Source organism: Podarcis tiliguerta (genome assembly GCF_965153285.1).
Source record: "Podarcis tiliguerta genome assembly, chromosome: 2".
Taxonomy (NCBI): Eukaryota; Metazoa; Chordata; class Lepidosauria; order Squamata; family Lacertidae; genus Podarcis; species Podarcis tiliguerta.
Genome location: NC_139535.1, coordinates 90,695,777 through 90,714,834, shown reverse-complemented (window position 1 = coordinate 90,714,834; position 19,058 = coordinate 90,695,777). Strand labels below are relative to the sequence as shown.

The 19,058-nt window shown below is 43.6% G+C and overlaps 1 protein-coding gene across 3 annotated transcripts in view; it reads right to left on the bottom strand.

Annotated features, from left to right (window-relative positions):
• Positions 1–19,058, bottom strand: part of ABCC3 (ATP binding cassette subfamily C member 3) — a 69,689-nt gene that overhangs the window by 40,238 nt on the left and 10,393 nt on the right. For all 3 annotated transcript variants that reach the window (XM_083429996.1, XM_083429997.1, XM_083429995.1), the window contains 5 exons: positions 9,726–9,902; positions 6,173–6,298; positions 4,617–4,754; positions 2,641–2,766; positions 1,436–1,497 (listed from right to left, as the gene is read on the bottom strand). In XM_083429996.1, coding sequence (XP_083286122.1) covers positions 1,436–1,497; positions 2,641–2,766; positions 4,617–4,754; positions 6,173–6,298; positions 9,726–9,848 — 575 coding nt within the window. In that variant the 5' untranslated portion in view covers positions 9,849–9,902. The remainder of the gene's footprint in view (positions 1–1,435; positions 1,498–2,640; positions 2,767–4,616; positions 4,755–6,172; positions 6,299–9,725; positions 9,903–19,058) is intronic.

The window sequence follows — 19,058 nt, the reverse complement described above, 5'->3', positions numbered from 1 at the left end:
AATGAATAGGCTGCTAGGTTCAGAACTAGGGAGAATTCAATTTGGTCTGCCTTTTTAAAAGTGAGCCGACCTAAGAGCCGACCTAATATGCATCTCCTAATATACACAGACTGGAAAGTAATTATCATTAAGGTTTTGCACTTATGTAAAATGGTTTTTGGCTTTAAAAAGCAGCCATCATCACAGGCGTGGCACATCTGGAACTACACTTGACAAACCAATGACACCAATATACTTTACTATGGCAATAACTTTCATTTTTGTTTCTTTCTTTTGTAGCCCAGACTTTATTACTCATCCCATACAGTAAACACGCTTGACTTCTGTTTTGTTTTTAAAGGGACAGAAAGTGGGTGGGTTTCTGGGGTGAAAGACTTTCACCATCCCATCCACCATTGCACCCAATGTGTTTTGATGATACACTTTTGCCTTTAAACGCTATCCCCGGAACGTAACCCCCACATAAGTTGAGAGTCACCTGTATTCAAATACAATTTTTGTACAGTTTTTTTTCCTTTTTTAAATCACAGATTAATGTGGAAATCAGATGGAATAGACTTATGAATGAAAATGTGCAAATTGCCTTTCAGAACTCTATTCTCAGCCCTGTTTTTTTTTAACAACAACTATTGTTGTCTTCTAATTGCAAAGAGAACCTTGAAGATAAAAGCTTAGATTTCCTCCCCCCTAAATCACAAAATAACCCTCTTCAACCTTGCACAAAGTATGGCTTATTAAACTAATCTCCCTCTTCTTTGGAGAGGGGGGAAATGCAACTTCCCCTCCCCTTTAAAAAAAAGCCATTTTTTGGAGAGTTGAAGGTTGACAAAGATTTGTTTCATCATGTTACACACTAGACTCAAGTTTCTTTTCCTGCTGCACAGTAAGAATAATAAAAAACACCCTATAAAATACGATTCCAACAGGAAATGAAACCTGAACCTTAATTGCCAATTCAAACATCACTGTGCAAGTTGTTCACAGTGTTAGCCAGCATTTCCCAACCTGGAATGAAGCACACAGCACTCCAGTTTCCCATCTGTGGACTTAGCTGCTGTCTCACACTTCCTGCACCTCAGTTCTGAAAGGTGATCTACGCCAGGGATGGGCAGACTTGAGACTTGCTGCAACTACAGTACTTCGTTTCCTGCCAGAATCCTGAGATCCACCAACCAGCCCATTGTGCAAAGGAAATATATTTAGAAGTAAAGCATTCTGAGCCCAGGAATTTGTTCTGAGTACTTTTGTTAACCTCTACTCTAATAAGCACAAAACATCTGGGTGTGGGGTAGAGGGATGAGCATGAATGAATGCTGTATTGTATAGGAATGTAGCTAGGCAACCAAGAGCACGAGGGGAATCTCTTGTGCGGATGCCACTTCAATATTGCTTTCAACAAAATAGAGGATATCAACGAGAGCTCAGTAATGCTTACCTTGTAAACCACCAAAATGTGATCTTAGAAAGGAAACCAGAATTTAACTCTGGACAGGGATTCTACAATAAAAAGTTGAAGACATTAATTTGTTTTTTAATATCCAATATTTTAGCCAAAGCTTTTGTAGCCAAAGACTACCATGCATTCAAAATCATTTGGCGATATATCCTGGGATGTATATATTAAGGATATGCTGGAACTCCTGCCAATTTCCTGCTCCCCACCACCTTCCCCCAGCTCTGAGCAGTGTTTGAAGGGCTATGGCTGGATTTCACAATCTGATCTCAACAAATCCTGCTAATAGCAGACATAAAAGCAAGGAGTGGATGTGTGTTTTAGCTATTACCAGATAGCAAACACAGGGGATCCTTGCTGATGGAGCAGCGGGGGGGGGGGAGAAGACACGAGGCAAGACAATAGAAAGCCTCTCTGTCCTGCTGCCAGCAGACTTTATTAAGACCAGGTTGTGGCAGAATGGAAGGAAAAGCTTTTCTCTTACTGCAGAATCCACAGTCAGCTTCCAGGCCATATGAAAATAAGGTCCGATTGGGCCATTCTTTCGCACACAGCCAGCTACTAATTGTCACACAAAGAGACAAACATCCCAAAATCCCACCACCACCAAAAATCAACTACTTCACCAGGCTGCTGTCCCAATTTCTGCCCTCTCCCCCCACAATGTCCTTTTAGCAAAGAACATCACACATAAATTAGCACCTCATTAAGCACAGCCCTCTCACACATGGCTTCTTCAAAATAGGCTACCAGCAAGTCGAAACTCACACCATGCCTGCTTCTGGGTTGTGTATAAAAAGGTAAAGGTACCCCTGCCCGTACGGGCCAGTCTTGACAGACTCTAGGGTTGTGTGCCCATCTCACTCAAAGAGGCCAAGGGCCAGCGCTGTCCGAAGACTTCCGGGTCATGGTTGTGTATAGGGAGCAGGTAATCATGGGACTGGATTTGGTACATGCAGCCTACAGTTGTTGATGTCTAAGGTAAATACTTTCCTTCAACATATAGTCCAGAGGCAGAACCCTAATCAGAGACACTTAAGGTGAGATGTAGTGTACACCTGGTTTGTTCCAAGACACCTTCCAGGAAAATCAGAGGATGTGGACACGCATTCTTAAATTAGCTTGGTTGCTGATCACAGCTCATGAGAAACTATGGAAGGCAGTCACTGTAAGAAGGACTTACTTACAGGGTCTAAGTTAACTGGAGAGAAAAATGGAGGCTTTTCTTTAAGACACGAAAGAACCAACTCTACAAGGATCAGTGCCAAGTATAGATAAAATGTGATAATTCGAAATCTGTCTTCCATCGGGTTCTAGGGAGAGACACAAGATTTTGAGTCAATACACAAGGAAAGTGTTCTTCACTAAAGGCGCAGGGAAAGGTTAAATGGTTAATGAGAGGGGGAAAGTTAATGAGGTCAAAGGAGAACTTGGGTAAAACAACAGACCAATATAGTGCTGTATGTATATGCTCCCCCTGAGGGGGGGAAAAACCAATTATTTAATCAACTCATGGGGTGAAACACTGACGCTGTCTCCCTAGGACATTGATGAGGAAAAAGACCACTAGAGTAATAAAATATTATTATTAAAAACAAATATTTAATATTTCAGGTGGCTATTAAGTGCAAAGCCTAATAAAACTGTTTAGGATCTTGTGTGATAATAAGTCTTGCTCTGGTGTCTTAGCTGTTTCCCACTGGAATCAACTGCAATCGCCACCCTCTTCCTTTGTGAAGAAGTATGGAAGATCCTGCCTTCTGGGCTAGAAATCTGAGCCTCAAGGCCTCCCCATTTGGCCTCCAAGGCCATTTCATCCAAGCCATGGTCACCTGATGTCATGTGCTTCCCAGGTGCCAAGCGTGGGGGTTGCAAAGCCCCTTGCCCAATTTTTCCCAAGGTGGGGGAGCAGCAACATTCTCCAATGACATTTGCTGTGTCACACCATGGCCACTGGTCTGAATGAAATTTAACACAACATGCCAGTATATTGGTCAAAAAGTCACAGTTCCCTAACACAACAGGTGAAAGGAACAATAGAAAATGGGACAGGAGTGCCAACATTAAAATCAGGAAAACTAATGCAATATTCTGCCATGTCTGCAGGCACCCTTAAGACTACAACTCCCATCAGCCCCAGCCAGAGAGGGGCAGGAGGTTGACAGGTGCTGTAGTCCAAACATTTTTCAGGACAGTAGAGTGGTGAAGTTTGTCATACACATTCTAGATATATGACTCCCACCTTGTTGGATTTGAACTATTTTCTGATTCACTGCTGGACAAAATGCAAGGTGCTGATTTGGATCGTTAAAGACCTAAATGGCTTGGGACTTGGATTCCTTAAGTACTGCCTTCTCCCATTATTTTCCATCCTGCATGCTTCATTCAAAGTCTGAGGCCTTGTTCCAAGTGGCATTGCTGAATCAGATATGGCAGACAGCCACTAAGACCTTGCCCATTTTAGCAGTTAAACCCACTTTATGGAATGCCTTCCTTAAGGAGGTTTGCCAGGCTTTGATACTTTATTATTTCAGGCAGTTGGCCAAAACACGGCTGTTTCAGAAGGCTTTTAGAAGATTAGCTTCCCTGAATTTTGTTGCTCTAGCTTCGTTACCTCAAATGATTGATGCTGTTTTGTTTGTGGTGTTTGATTTTGGTGGCGGTGATGATGTTGCATTTATTTAATGCGTTGCATTGTTTTTCATTAAGTGAGCTGCTTTGAGTTCACTTTGTAAGGAAAAGTGGGGTATAAGTCACTAAAGAAATAAACACAGAAATAAAATCTGAACACACTGGTTTTCATTCCAGTATCTCCTTTCAAAGACACATAAGACAAGAGACCTCCCTATCTTCCTGCCTTTACAGAGGAGATTGACTTTCCTTCCTTTTCTCCTCTCTGCAGTGCAGTGTCCCCATAGCCTCCACTCACATTCACAGTCCATTAGCTTGCCTTTATTTGTATTTAGCACCCTGTGAATGTCCCAGTCTTGGTGTTTCGGAAGAGGTAGGCAGCAGAAAGTAACACAAGCTGCTCCACCCTTAACTCCCATTAGATCTACCTCTCCCCATAGAGTGCCATGCCATCTCCCTCCCTAAATACTAATTTTGGGGAAACATGTCATAAATGTATACATCCCGAATAACATAGACACATCCCATTTACCTGAGCTGCAGTACCAATTATCTTGGACCGTAAAGGGCTCACAGCACACAGCACACACAAGAACCAGAAGATGATGAGAACTCCTGAGGACTGAACTCCATGAAGCCTCTCATACTGGATGAGCAACATGGCTAACAGCTGAAGAGAAAGTAAAGGTGGAACACATGGATTACAGCTGTGAATGAATGAATGCCTCCTTATCTCTTAGCTTGGTTTAAAAGCCTGGATCTGAAACACTGCTGTTGGTTTGTTTGTTCTTCCGCTTCCATTGGTCTCATGCACACCATTCACTAAAAGCACTACGGTACCACTTTAAACACTCAAAGAATAAGGATGCTGAGAGTTGATTGGTGGCCTCTATTCCTTTCACAGAGCTACAATTACCAGAGTCCTCTGTGAAGGGGGATTGACTGTTAAACCACTCTGAACTGTAGCTCTGTGAAAAGAATAGGGCTGTCCTAACAACTCTCACCATCCTTAATGAACTACAGTTCCCAGGAATCCTTGGTGGAAGCAATGACTGTTTAAAGTGGCGTAATAGTGCTTTAAATGTATGGCATGAATATGGGCATAGTTCCGTTCCCTCTCCCCACCAAAAGAAAAAGCGCTTTGCTTTAGAACTAGATAACAGCATAATTACTGTATTTGTATAAAAATAAGGAAACAGCTTGTTTTTTTCCTCATCCAGGAAGACATGGCTATTGCCTTTTAACTCAGATATCCCACATTTGTGTTTTCATGTTCGTTTCCATTCTACAACCTTTAGATTTCATAGAGGCTCACTGAAAATATTATTTGCTTTCTTGCCACAAAGGCAAGGAAAAACTTTGTGCAGGGCAGAACAGTAAAAATGTCCCTTCCTCCTTTGTTTATATGCAGAATTCTCCAATGCTGACTTTTAAAACGTGAAGAGAAATAGACAGTATTAACTAGATGGAAAAATTATACCCTTTAAGGATATGATTCCTTCTTATTATCATCCAAAGCATTACTTTGTTCAGAATTTGGCAGCTGTTTCAGAACTGCTGATCTTGTGCAATCCAAGATAATATGACATATTGTCATATAACAGTAGCCCTGAGGACTCCACAGATAAATAAGAGGATGAAGAATGGCAAAAGCAATTTGCAACGCACATCTTCTACCTTCTGTCAAAGTTCTGTCTGTCTCCTCTATGTCAAGGCCTTAGCTCAGTGACAGAGAAATTGCTTTGAATGCAGAAAGTCCCCGGTTTAACCTCAGACGCCTCAAGATAAGGCTGGAAAAGACTCCTTTCTGAAATTCTGGAGAGTTGCTGCCAGCCAGTGTAGGCAGTACTAAGCTAGAGGGACCAATGGCCTGGCTCAGTATAAGGCAGCTTCCTATGTTTTCCCATAATAATTGCCATCATTCTCTCCACTAAATTTGCTGCTGATAACTGAACAATCAATTCCACAGCCATCTCTGGGATTCTAAGAGGCAGCCATGCCTGCTCTAAGAAAATTAATTCACATCACGTTTCAACGTCAACATTGACCCCCATGCAATCAATAACATCAACAGAAAGGCATACTGACCATTGTGATGCCAACAAGTAAGGGTGTAACAAAATATACGGGTGCTGGGGTTCTGCTCTGAACAATTCCATGGAAAGCGTAGAAGAGATTGGCCCAGCAAACACACCAGAGAACAAAAGCAAAGACCTTCAAAAGAAAGAGAGAGAAAATAAATTCATCTGCAAGACTAGCAATGTATTCAGTCAATGTATGTATTCAAAGAGCATTTATACTGCAGCATATTCTGAAAGCAGCCTTGCACGTTAGTCATAAAAATTACTAGTCCCTGCCTGCCCACACCTACACATGGCAGTTGTTTGTACAATACTGATGGCCTGAAGAGGAGAAAGAATTATAGAGTTGGAAGAGACCCCCAAGGGCCATCTAGTCCAACCCCTTACAATGCAGGAAGCTCAACTGAAGCACCCATGACAGATGGCCATTCAACCTCTGCTTAAAAACCTCCAGTGAAGGAGACTTCACCACCTCTCATGGGAGTCTGTTCCACAGTTGAATAACTGCCAGAAAGTTCTTCTTGGTGTTTAGTCGGAATCTCTTTTCTTGTAACTTGGAGTATGTTTCCAGGCACAATTCAAAGTGTTGGTGCTGACCTTTAAAGCCCTAAATGGCCTCGGTCCAGTATATCTGAGGAGCGTCTCCACCCCCATCGTTCCACCCAGACACAGAGGTCCAGCGCCAAGGGCCTTCTGGCAGTTCCCTCACTGCGAGAAGCCAAGTTACAGGCAACCAGGCAGAGGGCCTTCTCGGTAGTGGCACCCGCCCTGTGAAATGCCCTCCCACCAGATGTCAAAGAGAACAACAACTACCAAACTTTTAGAAGACATCTGAAGGCAGCCCTATTTTGGGAAGCTTTTAATGTTTGGCACACTATTGTATTTTAATATTTTGTTGGAAGCAGCCCAGATTGGCTGGGGAAACCCAGCCAGATGGGTGGGGTATAAATATTAAATTATTTATTGTTGTTGTTGTTGTTGTTGTTGTTGTTGTTGTTGTTGTTGTTGCTGCTGCTGCTGCTGTTTCATGCCCTACCCTCCAGAGCAAGAGAAAACAAGCTTGCTCCATCCTTCATGTGACGGCCCTTTAGACAGTTGAAGATGGCTATCTATCTCCTTTCAGTCTCCTCTTTTCCTGGCTAAACATACCCAGCTCCCTCCTCTGCACAGGTTCCAGCTTGTCACCATCCTTCTTAAATCGTGGTGCCCAGAACTGGACACAGTATTCCAGAGGTGGTCTAACCAAGGCAGAATAGAATGGGACTATTACTTCCCTTGATCTGGACACTATAATTTGGTAATGCAGCCTAGAATAGCATTAGCTTTTTTTGCTGCTGTATCACACTTTTGACTCAAGTTAAGCTTGTGGTCCTAGATCATTTTCACATGTACTACTGGCAATCTAAATGTCCCCCATCTTATATTTGTGCATCTGCTTCTTCCTGCCCAAGTGCAGAAAAAAAACTGCATAGGTTTTTATTTCCGTTTGCAAGCATATGCTTTCTTGCTGCTCAGCCAGAGGTGATTCGTACTTGCCACAGCCTACTGGCAATTGGCTAGTCACAAGCTTGTCTTAGAGTACCAATATCCCATGCAGAGGCAACTACATGTACATTTCCAGACATGTGAGCAATGAGTGGGGACATGCCTGCACCAGGAAAATCACAGGGCAGATGGTTTGCTATTGCACATTTTGCGCAATATTTTTGCAAGTCCCATATCAATGACAGTGATGTTCCATCTGCTTGCAGTACGAAGGAAACTATTTGTGCTGCCATTCACCCTGGATGTGCCCTCCAACACAAGAGAAGGAAACTACACAGTCAGGGTGCCAGTGCTTGGTATTGCTTGTGACGACAAAAGGCCAAACTCTCCCCTCGCAAACGCACATCACTCTGTGAACTTTAAATCTTCTGCTGGTTTAGGAGCTTAGCTTTGGAACCAGAGCATTTATTTAGAAGTGGCAAATGGCAGTGAGGTTAACTCTTTGTAACAACCCAACATTTCGTGAATTTCTTTTAATTGTTGCCACTTCTTAGAGGGCTGTATGCTTTTACTCTCTTGAGTTGAAGAGCACACCTAAGTGAATGGAGGCACAGCGGTTTCACGTGTTCACAACATTCAAATATCACTTGCTGAAAATCAACATGGTCAGATGGTGCTCTTTGTGGATTGCTTAAGGGAAGTCATGAGATGTTAAGTTTGCTGTGAGCTGGAAGCATGTTGTTTCAGTACAGCTTTAAAAATCTATAGAGATTTGGCTGTTGACTTCAATAAGTGATGGGCTGCATCCATCTAATAAATTGAATAGATTCCTCCTTCTCTTGAATTTATAACCCTGTCAAATCACGTGAAACTCAGCAGGAAACAAAAGTAACACCTGGGTCAAGAGATTTTCTTAATTATTAGCAACAATGCCACCAAAACAGAACTCTCTCTCCACCCCCACCCCCCAGAGGATAGCTGAGATTAAAATCCAATTAAAAATGCATGCCCGTCACTTAATCATCCAAACGATTGCTTCCAAAAGTGGAAAAAGATCTTTAGCAGCAAAAACGGATAGCTGCACAGAGTGATGAAATGTAGTAGCGGAGTATGCAGTGCAGCAGAGCTACCCTCCCGACACCAGTATTGCTTCTGCTTCCCTGCATGGGGTTAGGCAGTGGCAGAAAGGTCAGTGAGAGTGCAGTGGGGAGGGAAGCACTGCTGCCAATGCAGTGCTCCCACTGGTATATGTGTGCAGCCCTGACTTTGCTGCCATGCTGCCCCATCCAGGTAAGTGCCAGTGATACCAGCTTGGGAGAGTGTTTCCACCTCACCACATGACCTTCTTACGGATGGGAATGTTGAGGAGGTAGGCTGTCTAAAGAACTAGTAAGTGTGCAGAGGCTGGGAGACTAGAACACAGAAAATAAGGAGTCTGGCTAACTACGCAAGAGGAAGAAGCTCTTCCCCCATTTTCTCCCAGCCCCACCCAGAACCTTTGGAAGGGTTTGCTCATGCTTTTGGAAGGGCTTTAGCTCAGTGGTAGAGCACATGCTTTGCAGGTTCAATTCCTGACAGCTGTAGGAAATGCTCCTGCCTGAAACCCTGCGTCAACAGTACCCATCTAGAGGGACCAAGAGTCTGATAGAAATGAGGCAGCTTCTTATGTTCCTTTTGTTTAAAAAAACACACACAAAAAACTGCATTCCTCACCTTTGGGTCCCTAGATGTTGTTGGACTACTACTCCCATCATTCCTAGCCAGCATGGCTAGTGGTCAGGGATGATGGGAGCTGTAGTTCAAGAACACCAGGGGACCCAAGTTTGAGGAAGGCTGCATCAGAGCAGGAAGTCTATCTTTTTCGTAAAGCCAAATTCCATGCTTCAAAAACTTATCTGACAGTACAAGGGTAATTTGCAGATTATCACAATCACGTTATTTCGTGACATTTTGAATGGAGGGCATATGATTAAGTTTTTCCCCCTAGCCATTTTCTCTCATTAGGTACAAAACTCTGCCCTTATCTGCAGTCAGCGTGTGTGTTTGCGTGTGTGTGCATGCGCGCCGCATCTTACCGTTTTAAACCTGCTCAGCACAGACAGTACAATGTAGCCTCGGTTGTTGCATTTTAGATAAAGGAGATAAAAGGGCAAGATGCACCAAAGATAGAAGCACGGGACCCACGACACAACAGTCATCTGGAAACATGGTGTTAGGTCTGGGCTGTCAGTGTGCAGCGTAAGGTTGGGATCCTGGAAAGGATAGGGAAAGCATTAGTGGACACGACAGGGATATTGACTGCTCCAAGCCTCTATCACAAACCAGCAAAGAGCCAAGTGACTCCGACATGTTTTTCCCCCCAGAAGGAAATGCAAAGCCAAATATCCGAGCACTTAACGCCCTCTGAGCCTACTTGTACCATAATGCAACAATTCACCATATCAGCCCACATTCTCTAATGCAACACAATGCACTCTTTCATCTCAGCCCTGGCACACCTGATAACCTCCTGTCTTTTCATATCTCTGAGTGGAACTAGTTACACACACACTCTCTCTCACGTGCAGCTGACTGCCTCTACCACTTAATAAGTACCATAATATGAAGCCAGTTTATGGGGTGGGAGGGGGTGCCTTAAACATTTTTTCTCGCCCTAGTGGGAGACTATTCAAGGTCTTTCTTAAGCACCCAGAGCATATTGTGATATCACAGTAAGATGGAGACCTATGAAGATCCTCAGATAATGCTAACTTCTGGCACTTATTTTATTTTCATCATTTATTACATTTATATCCAACCTTCCCTTCAAGGAGATGCACGTGGTTCTTCCACTCTCCATTTTATCCTCACAACAACCCTGTGAGGTAGGTTAGGTGGAGAGACAATGAATGACCCAAGGCTGCCCCATGAGCTCCAGTGCTGAGTGGGGATTTGGACCACAGTCCTATCTGGCCTGGTCTGACACCCTAGCCACCCCACTGACCTTTCATGGTACTAAACTAACTCCTCATCATGAGGTCAACTTCCTCTGACTCCATCACACCGAGCAGGAATGAGGAACCTGTGGCCCTCCAGATGTTGGGTCTTCAAATTCCATAATCCCTGACCATTAGTCATGCTAGCTAGGGCTGGTGGAGATTGGAGATTGAACATCGGGAAGGCCACAGATCCCCACAGCCTTGATGTAGAGGATGCATTAAAAAAAAAATACAATGGGGTAGAACTTTCTGCTAAATTGATGCCAGTTAAGTCCAATCCTATTAGAAGCCACTGGCTACAATCTGCTCATGGGTGGATTCTTTTGCACTCTGGGCAATGTTGCCCAACCCCTTAAATTAGAAATGAGAGTATATATGCCAGTTACACCTAAACACTGTGGTTGGACAATATAATTAAAAGGCTCTTATGAGTTCCCAAATACTAACACTCCCCGCAACTCTATTCTGACCTTTCAGTCAACCTCTGCTCTGACCAATCTGTTTTTCTACATATTCCTCCTCCCCAACACCCTGTTTGATTCAAGGCAAGCAATAGTCCTACTCTATTCTGCCTTGGTCAGACCACACCTGGAATACAGTGTCCAGTTCTGGGCACCACGATTCAAGTAACACGTGCAGAGGAGGGCAACCAAGGTGATCAAAGGTCTGGAAACAAAGCCTTAGGAGAACATTGGGTTTGTTCAGCCTGGAAACCAGGAGACTGAGAGGAGATATGATAACCATCTTAAAATATCTAAAGGGCTGTCCCATGGAGGATGGAGCAAGCTTGTTTTCTCCTGCTCGGGGTGGTAGGACATGAACCAATGGCTTCAAGTTACAAGAAAGGGGATTCTGACTAAACACCAAGAAGAACTTTCTGACAATAAGAGCTGTTCGACAGTAGAACAGACTCCCACAAGAGGTGGTGCATTTCAAGGGGTTGGACTAGATGACCCTTAGGGTCCCTTCCAACTCTACAATTCTATTACTCTATCATTTCTCCCATCCCGCAGAACTCTGACTGCACCTCCAGCATCAACTCCAGGACTTCCTGGGTACCGGATGAATACCTTCTCAACCCTCTGGGAATCTCTTCAAGCTCCTCCCACCCTGCTTCCTGATTTAACCAGCGCCTCCAAGATATTTCCATGGGACTCATGACAGTGAATATAGTGGGTGAGTGGCATGTATAAAAGGACTCCTATCTCTGTTCTGCCCCAGCCAATGCAGCCAAAGGGGAAACGTGATGGGAGTTGCAATGCACAACATTTGGAGGTGGACCACGTTGGCTACCACTGGTGTAAAGACTCTCATCTCTTGACCATGAGGGAGAGAACTATGAGAAGGCAGCTCTGCAAATGAGGGGGAATTTAAACCTACTAGCTTAACTCTCTCATAAATCCTCCTTTACTTCCCTCTCCTTCAGTGAAGGTGAAAGGAACAGGAACAGAACAGGCTTTAGATACACCCCTTGTTTACAGTGCCATTTGCACTTCCAAGTGGAACTAATTGCACAGGGTGTAGGCTCCTTCCATTGTCTCCATTTCTATCATCAGGGGGATTCGCAATTGCGCTACAGGAGGTGGGTACCAGGAATGCCACAGGTTCACTACAAGTCAGCCTCTGGAAGTCTCAATGAAGGTGCATGAGGAGGAGAAAGAGAGGGAGATTATTCCCTTTCCTCAAGCCTGTATACCGGTACTTAACATTCCTGGAATAATTAACAAGATCAAAAATGACTAACCATCCTTCTGATTTCAGCTGGATATGTGCAAGAAAAAAACAGGGTTGTCCACTGTTAGTGAACTTGTGTGTTACAAGGATATTTTTTTTAAAGTGACTGTTAAAAGCTATCAATGATACTCTGCTACATTACTAAGCCAAAAGAGGACAAATAAAGTTTAAATTAGATGAAAACCATATCACCAACTTTATTAAACAAAAAGAGAGCCGACTCAGAAACAAGACAAGAAATACACACAATTTGTTCTCAGTCCTTTATCTTAATGGTTGGGATATTTACACAGCATTTATGCTATTTGCACAATAATCAAGGTTATTAATACTCCATTATATTGTTATTATGGGTTGGATGCAACTAACTAGTCTCACTAGCAGAAGCCAGCACAATGACTTTTACTAGCACAATGGGACTTCTCCCCCATCTTCCCCCTGCACCACCCAATTGGGTTGGGAGAACCCTAAGTAAACTTCCTTTGCAGAATGCATTTAATTGGTGGAAAGATGCACACACGGGACTTCTGCGAGATGGGCTTAGTGACCTGTTTGGAAGCATTTCAATAATAGTCTTCCTGCATGCCCCTGACTGAAGCTAATAAGGGCAGGGAGAGGAGAAATGCAAAATATACCAGTAGACTAAGGGCTGCTTCATATACTATGCTGGGAAACACATATGTTTCATATATAGTAAATACAACTAGGAACCAGGGTCAGCTGGGAGATCCGTGCAACACATTACATATCACACATATTTTAGCCATGTGCTTTAGAATACCAAACATTACATTTTAAGGTGTGTGCAATGTGGAAACATGGCAAAAATCCAATGCAAGATTTTTCTCTTAACAGTGGGGCAGTAGTCAAGGCTTGCAGTGACGTTTCACAGTAAACAAGCTGCTGACCACACTTAGTGCACACCTGTGAGTCAATTATACACATTAGTCTCTTGGCATTCCTAAAAATCAATGCTAAACCTCCACTAGGTAATAATTTTGGGAAGCGCTCACACATTTTGGAGCAAGACCCTGAAAAGGCAGTTTGCCCTTCATTCTTATTTTGCCCACACATGCTCCATTGATTTCTAAGTGCCAACCGCCTGACTCATTTCCTTCAGAAACTTGTGCACGCAAATAAAACCAGGTCACAGATAAGAACATTATACCTTAATGCCTGAAATGGCATTGTCACAGCCTTACTTACTGAAGGCAGAGGTGGGTGGTAAAGAACAGTTGGGTTGCTGTAACAACAAGCTCAGCCTTTTCTAAAATACTGTGTGCACGTGCATGAGTAGGACGTACATAGGTACATGTCCAGTTTGTACATATATGCTTTGGACCATAAAGAAGAAGTTAACACCACAGTGTTTCCTATTATTTTGAAAACCCCCACACACCCAACCACAGAATTGGAAGCCTATGAAGACCGTGTGGCAAAGGCTTCCAGTGCATAGCAGCATGCACGCAATTCCCAAGAAGAAGGAAGTGCTTGTGGGGAAGCTGAAATACCCACTTCAGACTCTTCAGCTTCCCTCACTTGGAAAGAAAGCTATGAATGACAACGGAGACTTAGTCACTAATGTCCTAAAACAAAAACAAAACCCTGCTGTTAACAAAACTGATGACACTTAGCAATTGTGTATGTTTGTTCTGATCAAACTGTGTTTGTCAACAACAATAAATTGTTGATAATAATCACCAACTAAGTTGGACAAAAGCACTCTTGGCCGCACCCATCACCTGGGATTCCAGGTTCAAGGTCAGATCCAAAAGCACCCTCCGAAACTGAACCTGAGTTTTGAAGGGGTTTGCTATCCCATCTCAAACAGGTTGGAGTTCTATCCCCAGATCAGTAGTTCTTGCCATCTCTATCTTATTTGGATGAAGTGCCAATTCACTTGCTGTCATCCAGCACATTACTGTCCCCAAGCAACGGTCCAGCATCTCAACAACCTCCTTGGAATTTGATAGAATGAAGAAATGGAGATTGGTGTCAGCCACATACTGGTCACTCCACACACTATTTCTCCTGATGATCTCTCTCGATAGTTTCATGTAGATGTTCAGCAGCATGGGGGAGAAGTTGGAACCAGGAGGAGTGCCATAGGTCAATAGCCCTATGTCAAACTGGTATTTTCCAGCATCACCTTCCAGGAAGGTTTGGGAGCAGAACAAGACCCTGCCCCTTTAGAACCACCCCATCCAGGTGGTCGAAGAAATGGTACTGAAAGCCATTGAGAGGTCCAGCATAACCAACAGGAATGGACTTGACATTCTAGTCCCTGCCCTAGATTATCCACCGGGGGGACCAAAGCTGTCTCAGTCCCACAACCAAACATGAAGCTGGGCTAAAAGAGATAAGCTGCCTCATCCAGGAAAACCTGGAGCTGAGAGGCCACTACAAACTTGAGCATCTTACTCCTGAATGAAATAATAGAAAATGCAACAAATGGTGCCCTTGAATGTGGATGCACATCTTCATTCACATAAAAGGATGCATCCAGCCAATTCAAAAAGACATTGACTGAGAAACACAACACAGCTGAGATGTGTATGTAGATGCACATTCACCTCCACTGGCAGTACGTGATAGATTTGGGCAGTTTATTGAGGGATGGAGGCAGAAGTTAAAGAAACTTAACGTATGGAAAGTCAGTCCATTTACTTCTCTCCATTGCTAGTGCTCTACAGATATTGCCATGTCTGAAATGTCCCATTGCCTTAAGGGGCAAAACAAACCTGTCCCATTGTTTCCTATTTAACTCGCTGGATTGAATGATCAAACTGGTATAGAAATGTAGGAAACCTGGGGCCAGGGAGTAACCTCTTTTCAATTTTGGGCTAAGAAACTTTGGGCTAAGCCAGCACAAAATAGGCACCTTCTGTTTCTATAATTCCCCTGTCATCTCCATCATACAGGCCTGCTCATTAGCAATAAGAGAGGCTGTTGTGCTCCAAGAAAACCATTGGCAAGAAGCATCAATACTGCTTGGATGATCAGCCCACCTGGCAGGTGATAAGAATGATCAAGCCAGACAGATGGATTTTCTTTGCCTTGCCAACATCACAACCAGTGGGTGGTGAATTATGTGCCAATACAGTATCCAAAAACCACAGACCATTTAGTGTAACTCAAGTGGCTTGAACAGCCTTTGAAACATTCGTTCCAAGTGCTGACAATGTTAATCAAATTGTACACCCAATCTTACGAAGAGCATTTGAAGGGAGTAAAAAATAAATATGTTAGGGGTTCAAACAACACAATTTGGTGGAATACAGTGGTACCTCGGGTTAAGTACTTAATTCGTTCTGGAGGTCTGTACTTAACCTGAAACTGTTCTTAACCTGAAGCACCACTTTAGCTAATGGGGCCTCCCGCTGCTGCCGTGCCGCCGGAGCACGATTTCTGTTCTCATCCTGAAGCAAAATTCTTAACCTAAAGCACTATTTCTGGGTTAGCGGAGTCTGTAACCTGAAGCGTATGTAACCCGAGGTACCACTGTATTGCAATGAGAATCTACTCTGCACGAACACTGCAAATATGTTCAAGTGTAAATCTGATTCATCTAACTGAGTTTGACTAATTTATGTAGGGCTGTAATTGGCATGCCATGAAGTTTGTTGATTGAAACCCTAACTTGGATTTTAACATCTGGCCATGGCACATGGATAGGCACTCCAACCTACAGGATATTATTATTATTATTATTATTATTATTTACTTAATTGCACGTAACTCTGTTGCTGTCACACATATTTCTAGTGCTATAAAACAAAGTTTCTCACTCACAACAGCAGAATTAAAAAGCACTAAAAAATTATGGCTTAAAAATAAGATTTATTCTGCAATAAGGGACATAAAGCAACCCAGCTAGAAAATATTTTATTCCCTACTGTGTTTTGATATAATAGCCAATAAGCTGATTGTTCTGGATGCTGACTCAGCATCCTCAATGCTGATTAAAAGGCTACAGTTAGCAGCATAAAGAGTGGGGGGTGGAATCCTCTGCCTGGACCACGGTGGGAAATCTCAAGCCCAGGGACCAAATTCCAGCCCTCTCTGTTTTGCCTCTGAGACTCTCGAGACCACACTCCTCCTCTGCTACACCTTTTCTCCCTCGGGGCCACCCACGGACCTTGCTCCACACCCTTCTTGTGTGCTTTTACCTTGCTGGAACAAGTTCTTGAAGTCTGATAATCCCTCCCACTTGCCTGAATGGAGGAACAAAAGAGGTGCATGTGTAGAATGCACAGTGTAAACATCGAAAGAACCTGTGGGAGAGAGGCCTTCTGCAAAGTACTGTGTCCCAAAGCATTTTCAGCAGTAATTTTTGGCAGGCAAAACACTTCATATAAGCATTGTTAAGTTCAAGCATTTTAGTGTCTTTCTCTTTCTTTCTTTCTTTCTCTCTCTCTCTCTCTCTCTCTCTCTCCCTCTCTTTCTCTCTGCTTGCTTATCTATATATATTAATGTGATGTGATATAAGAATTGCCCGCACAGTGTGGTTAGTTGTCATATAATCATCTCAGGAATTTGAAGTGAGCCCCAAAGCAAATGAAAAAATATATATCTTAAGATAATTAGATTGCTCCAGGCCAAGTTTCTGCCCTGGATCCTTGCAAGAGATTTTTATAAGTAATAAACAACTCATTTGTGGCCTAAAAGGGTACTGAGGCTATACAGTTCCAAAGAAGCAAACTGGTTAGTGATTTCCTCCACCCCTTCCTTGCATTGGCCACATGGTCAACTGAGGCCACAGCACAGGTGGCTCCATGCAAAGCAAGAAGATCTGTAGGTGTTACTGACTTACAAGATTTAGCTTTCGTTGAAGACTTTTTTGTACAGACTTTTTATCCACAAAAGCTGGAGAAGAGCACAATCCAGCTAGGAACTGCATTCTGATCAGCAAACAAGTCTGGGAGTGTCACGTGCAAACAAATGGATCAAACATCTTCCTCCTCCACCCCATGGCAACTAGCTGCATGGGTGCACAATTTCAGCCTGAGAAATGCATTCTGAACGTGCTCCAAAAGACTGCCCAGGATGCCTGAAACATCGACCGCAGAAGATAGCAACACTATACACTACTGTGGGGGGGGGGGGGGAGGACATAATTACAGTATATACAGTTAATCTCATTCATTATACAAATGTATTCTGACCTGATGCGAATTTCCCACCAAAATTGTTAGGCAGTGATGTAGATAGGGTGTGGAACTGGTCTTGCAACAAACTAAGGACTGTGTTGGAAGTGGTTTTGCTATTTCCCAAAATGATTGCGCCAACATGACTAGCAAATCCACAACAGTACAGAAATGCAAAAGCCTATTCAGAATGCCGAGGCAGTTTCAACATACCTCATCCTCATTAAAGTTACTTTATGAAACATGTTGGTACCAAATTAATGATGTGGGGATTCTGAAGCTCTGTTGTTTTCCTTTACTGCTTTTCGCTATTGCCCAAGCAGAATTTTGCTGGGTCTGGTATAACCTTGCAACACCTCTTTCTTCTCTTCCCACAGTTTCATTGCTCAAACTCCAGGATTGATTGGTGTCCTTTAGCTTCTAATAGTTCTCTTGTTTTAAGTTGTTGTTTGTTTGTTTTACATTTCTGGCTACTTGATTTGTAGTTATGGTCAGGATGCGGGTAGCGCTGTGGGTTAAACCACAGAGCCTAGGACTTGCTGATCAGAAGGTCGGTGGTTCGAATCCCCGCGATGGAGTGAGCTCCCGTTGCTCGGTCCCTGCTCCTGCCAACCTAGCAGTTTGAAAGCACGTCAAAGTGCAAGTAGATAAATAGGTACCACTCCAGCGGGAACGTAAACGGTGTTTCCGTGCGCTGCTCTGGTTCGCCAGAAGCGGCTTAGTCATGCTGGCCACATGACCCAGAAGCTGTATGCCAGCTCCCTTGGCCAATAAAGCGAGATGAGCACTGCAACCCCAGAGTCGGTCACGACTGGACCTAATGGTCAGGGGCCCTTTACCTTTTATGCCAGTGCTGCATGGACATATGGTCTGGAGCATGTCCAGCACAAGGCAGCTAGAATGGCGAGGGCTTTTGAAAACCCAGCCCTATGAGGAATGGTTGAAAGAGCTGGGGATGTTCAGCTTGGAGAAGAGAAGGTTAAGGGGGGTACGATGGTCATCTTTGAATGCCTGAAGGGATGTCACATAGAAGATATTCTCTGTTTCTCCAGAGGGCAGGACGAAGGGATTGCAGGGAAGTAAATTTCAGCTAAATGTTCAATTAATGAGTTCTGTCAGTAGAAGCCCTGCACAAATATTTCTTCTTGTACAATGGGGCTTTCCCCCTGTGCTCCCTGTACCCGCATAATTGGCTCGGGATGTGTGCGTTGTGAGAACCCCCAGAACAGCATACAGAGGGAGGAGGGGGTTTCTTCCACCTGGCAAGTTGAAAAGCAGGTGTTGATGGAATTATTTCTATAGCTGTGCACTGAATTTCCCCCCTAGGTTGTATATATTTGTTGTTGTTTAGTTGTTTAGTCGTGTCCGACTCTTCGTGACCCCATGGACCAGAGCACACCAGGCACTCCTGTCTTCCACTGCCACCCGCAGTTTGGTCAAACTCATGCTGGTAGCTTTGAGAACACTATCCAACCATCTCGTCCTCCTTCGTCCCCTTCTCCTTGTGCCCTCCATCTTTCCCAACATCAGGGTCTTTTCCAGGGAGTCT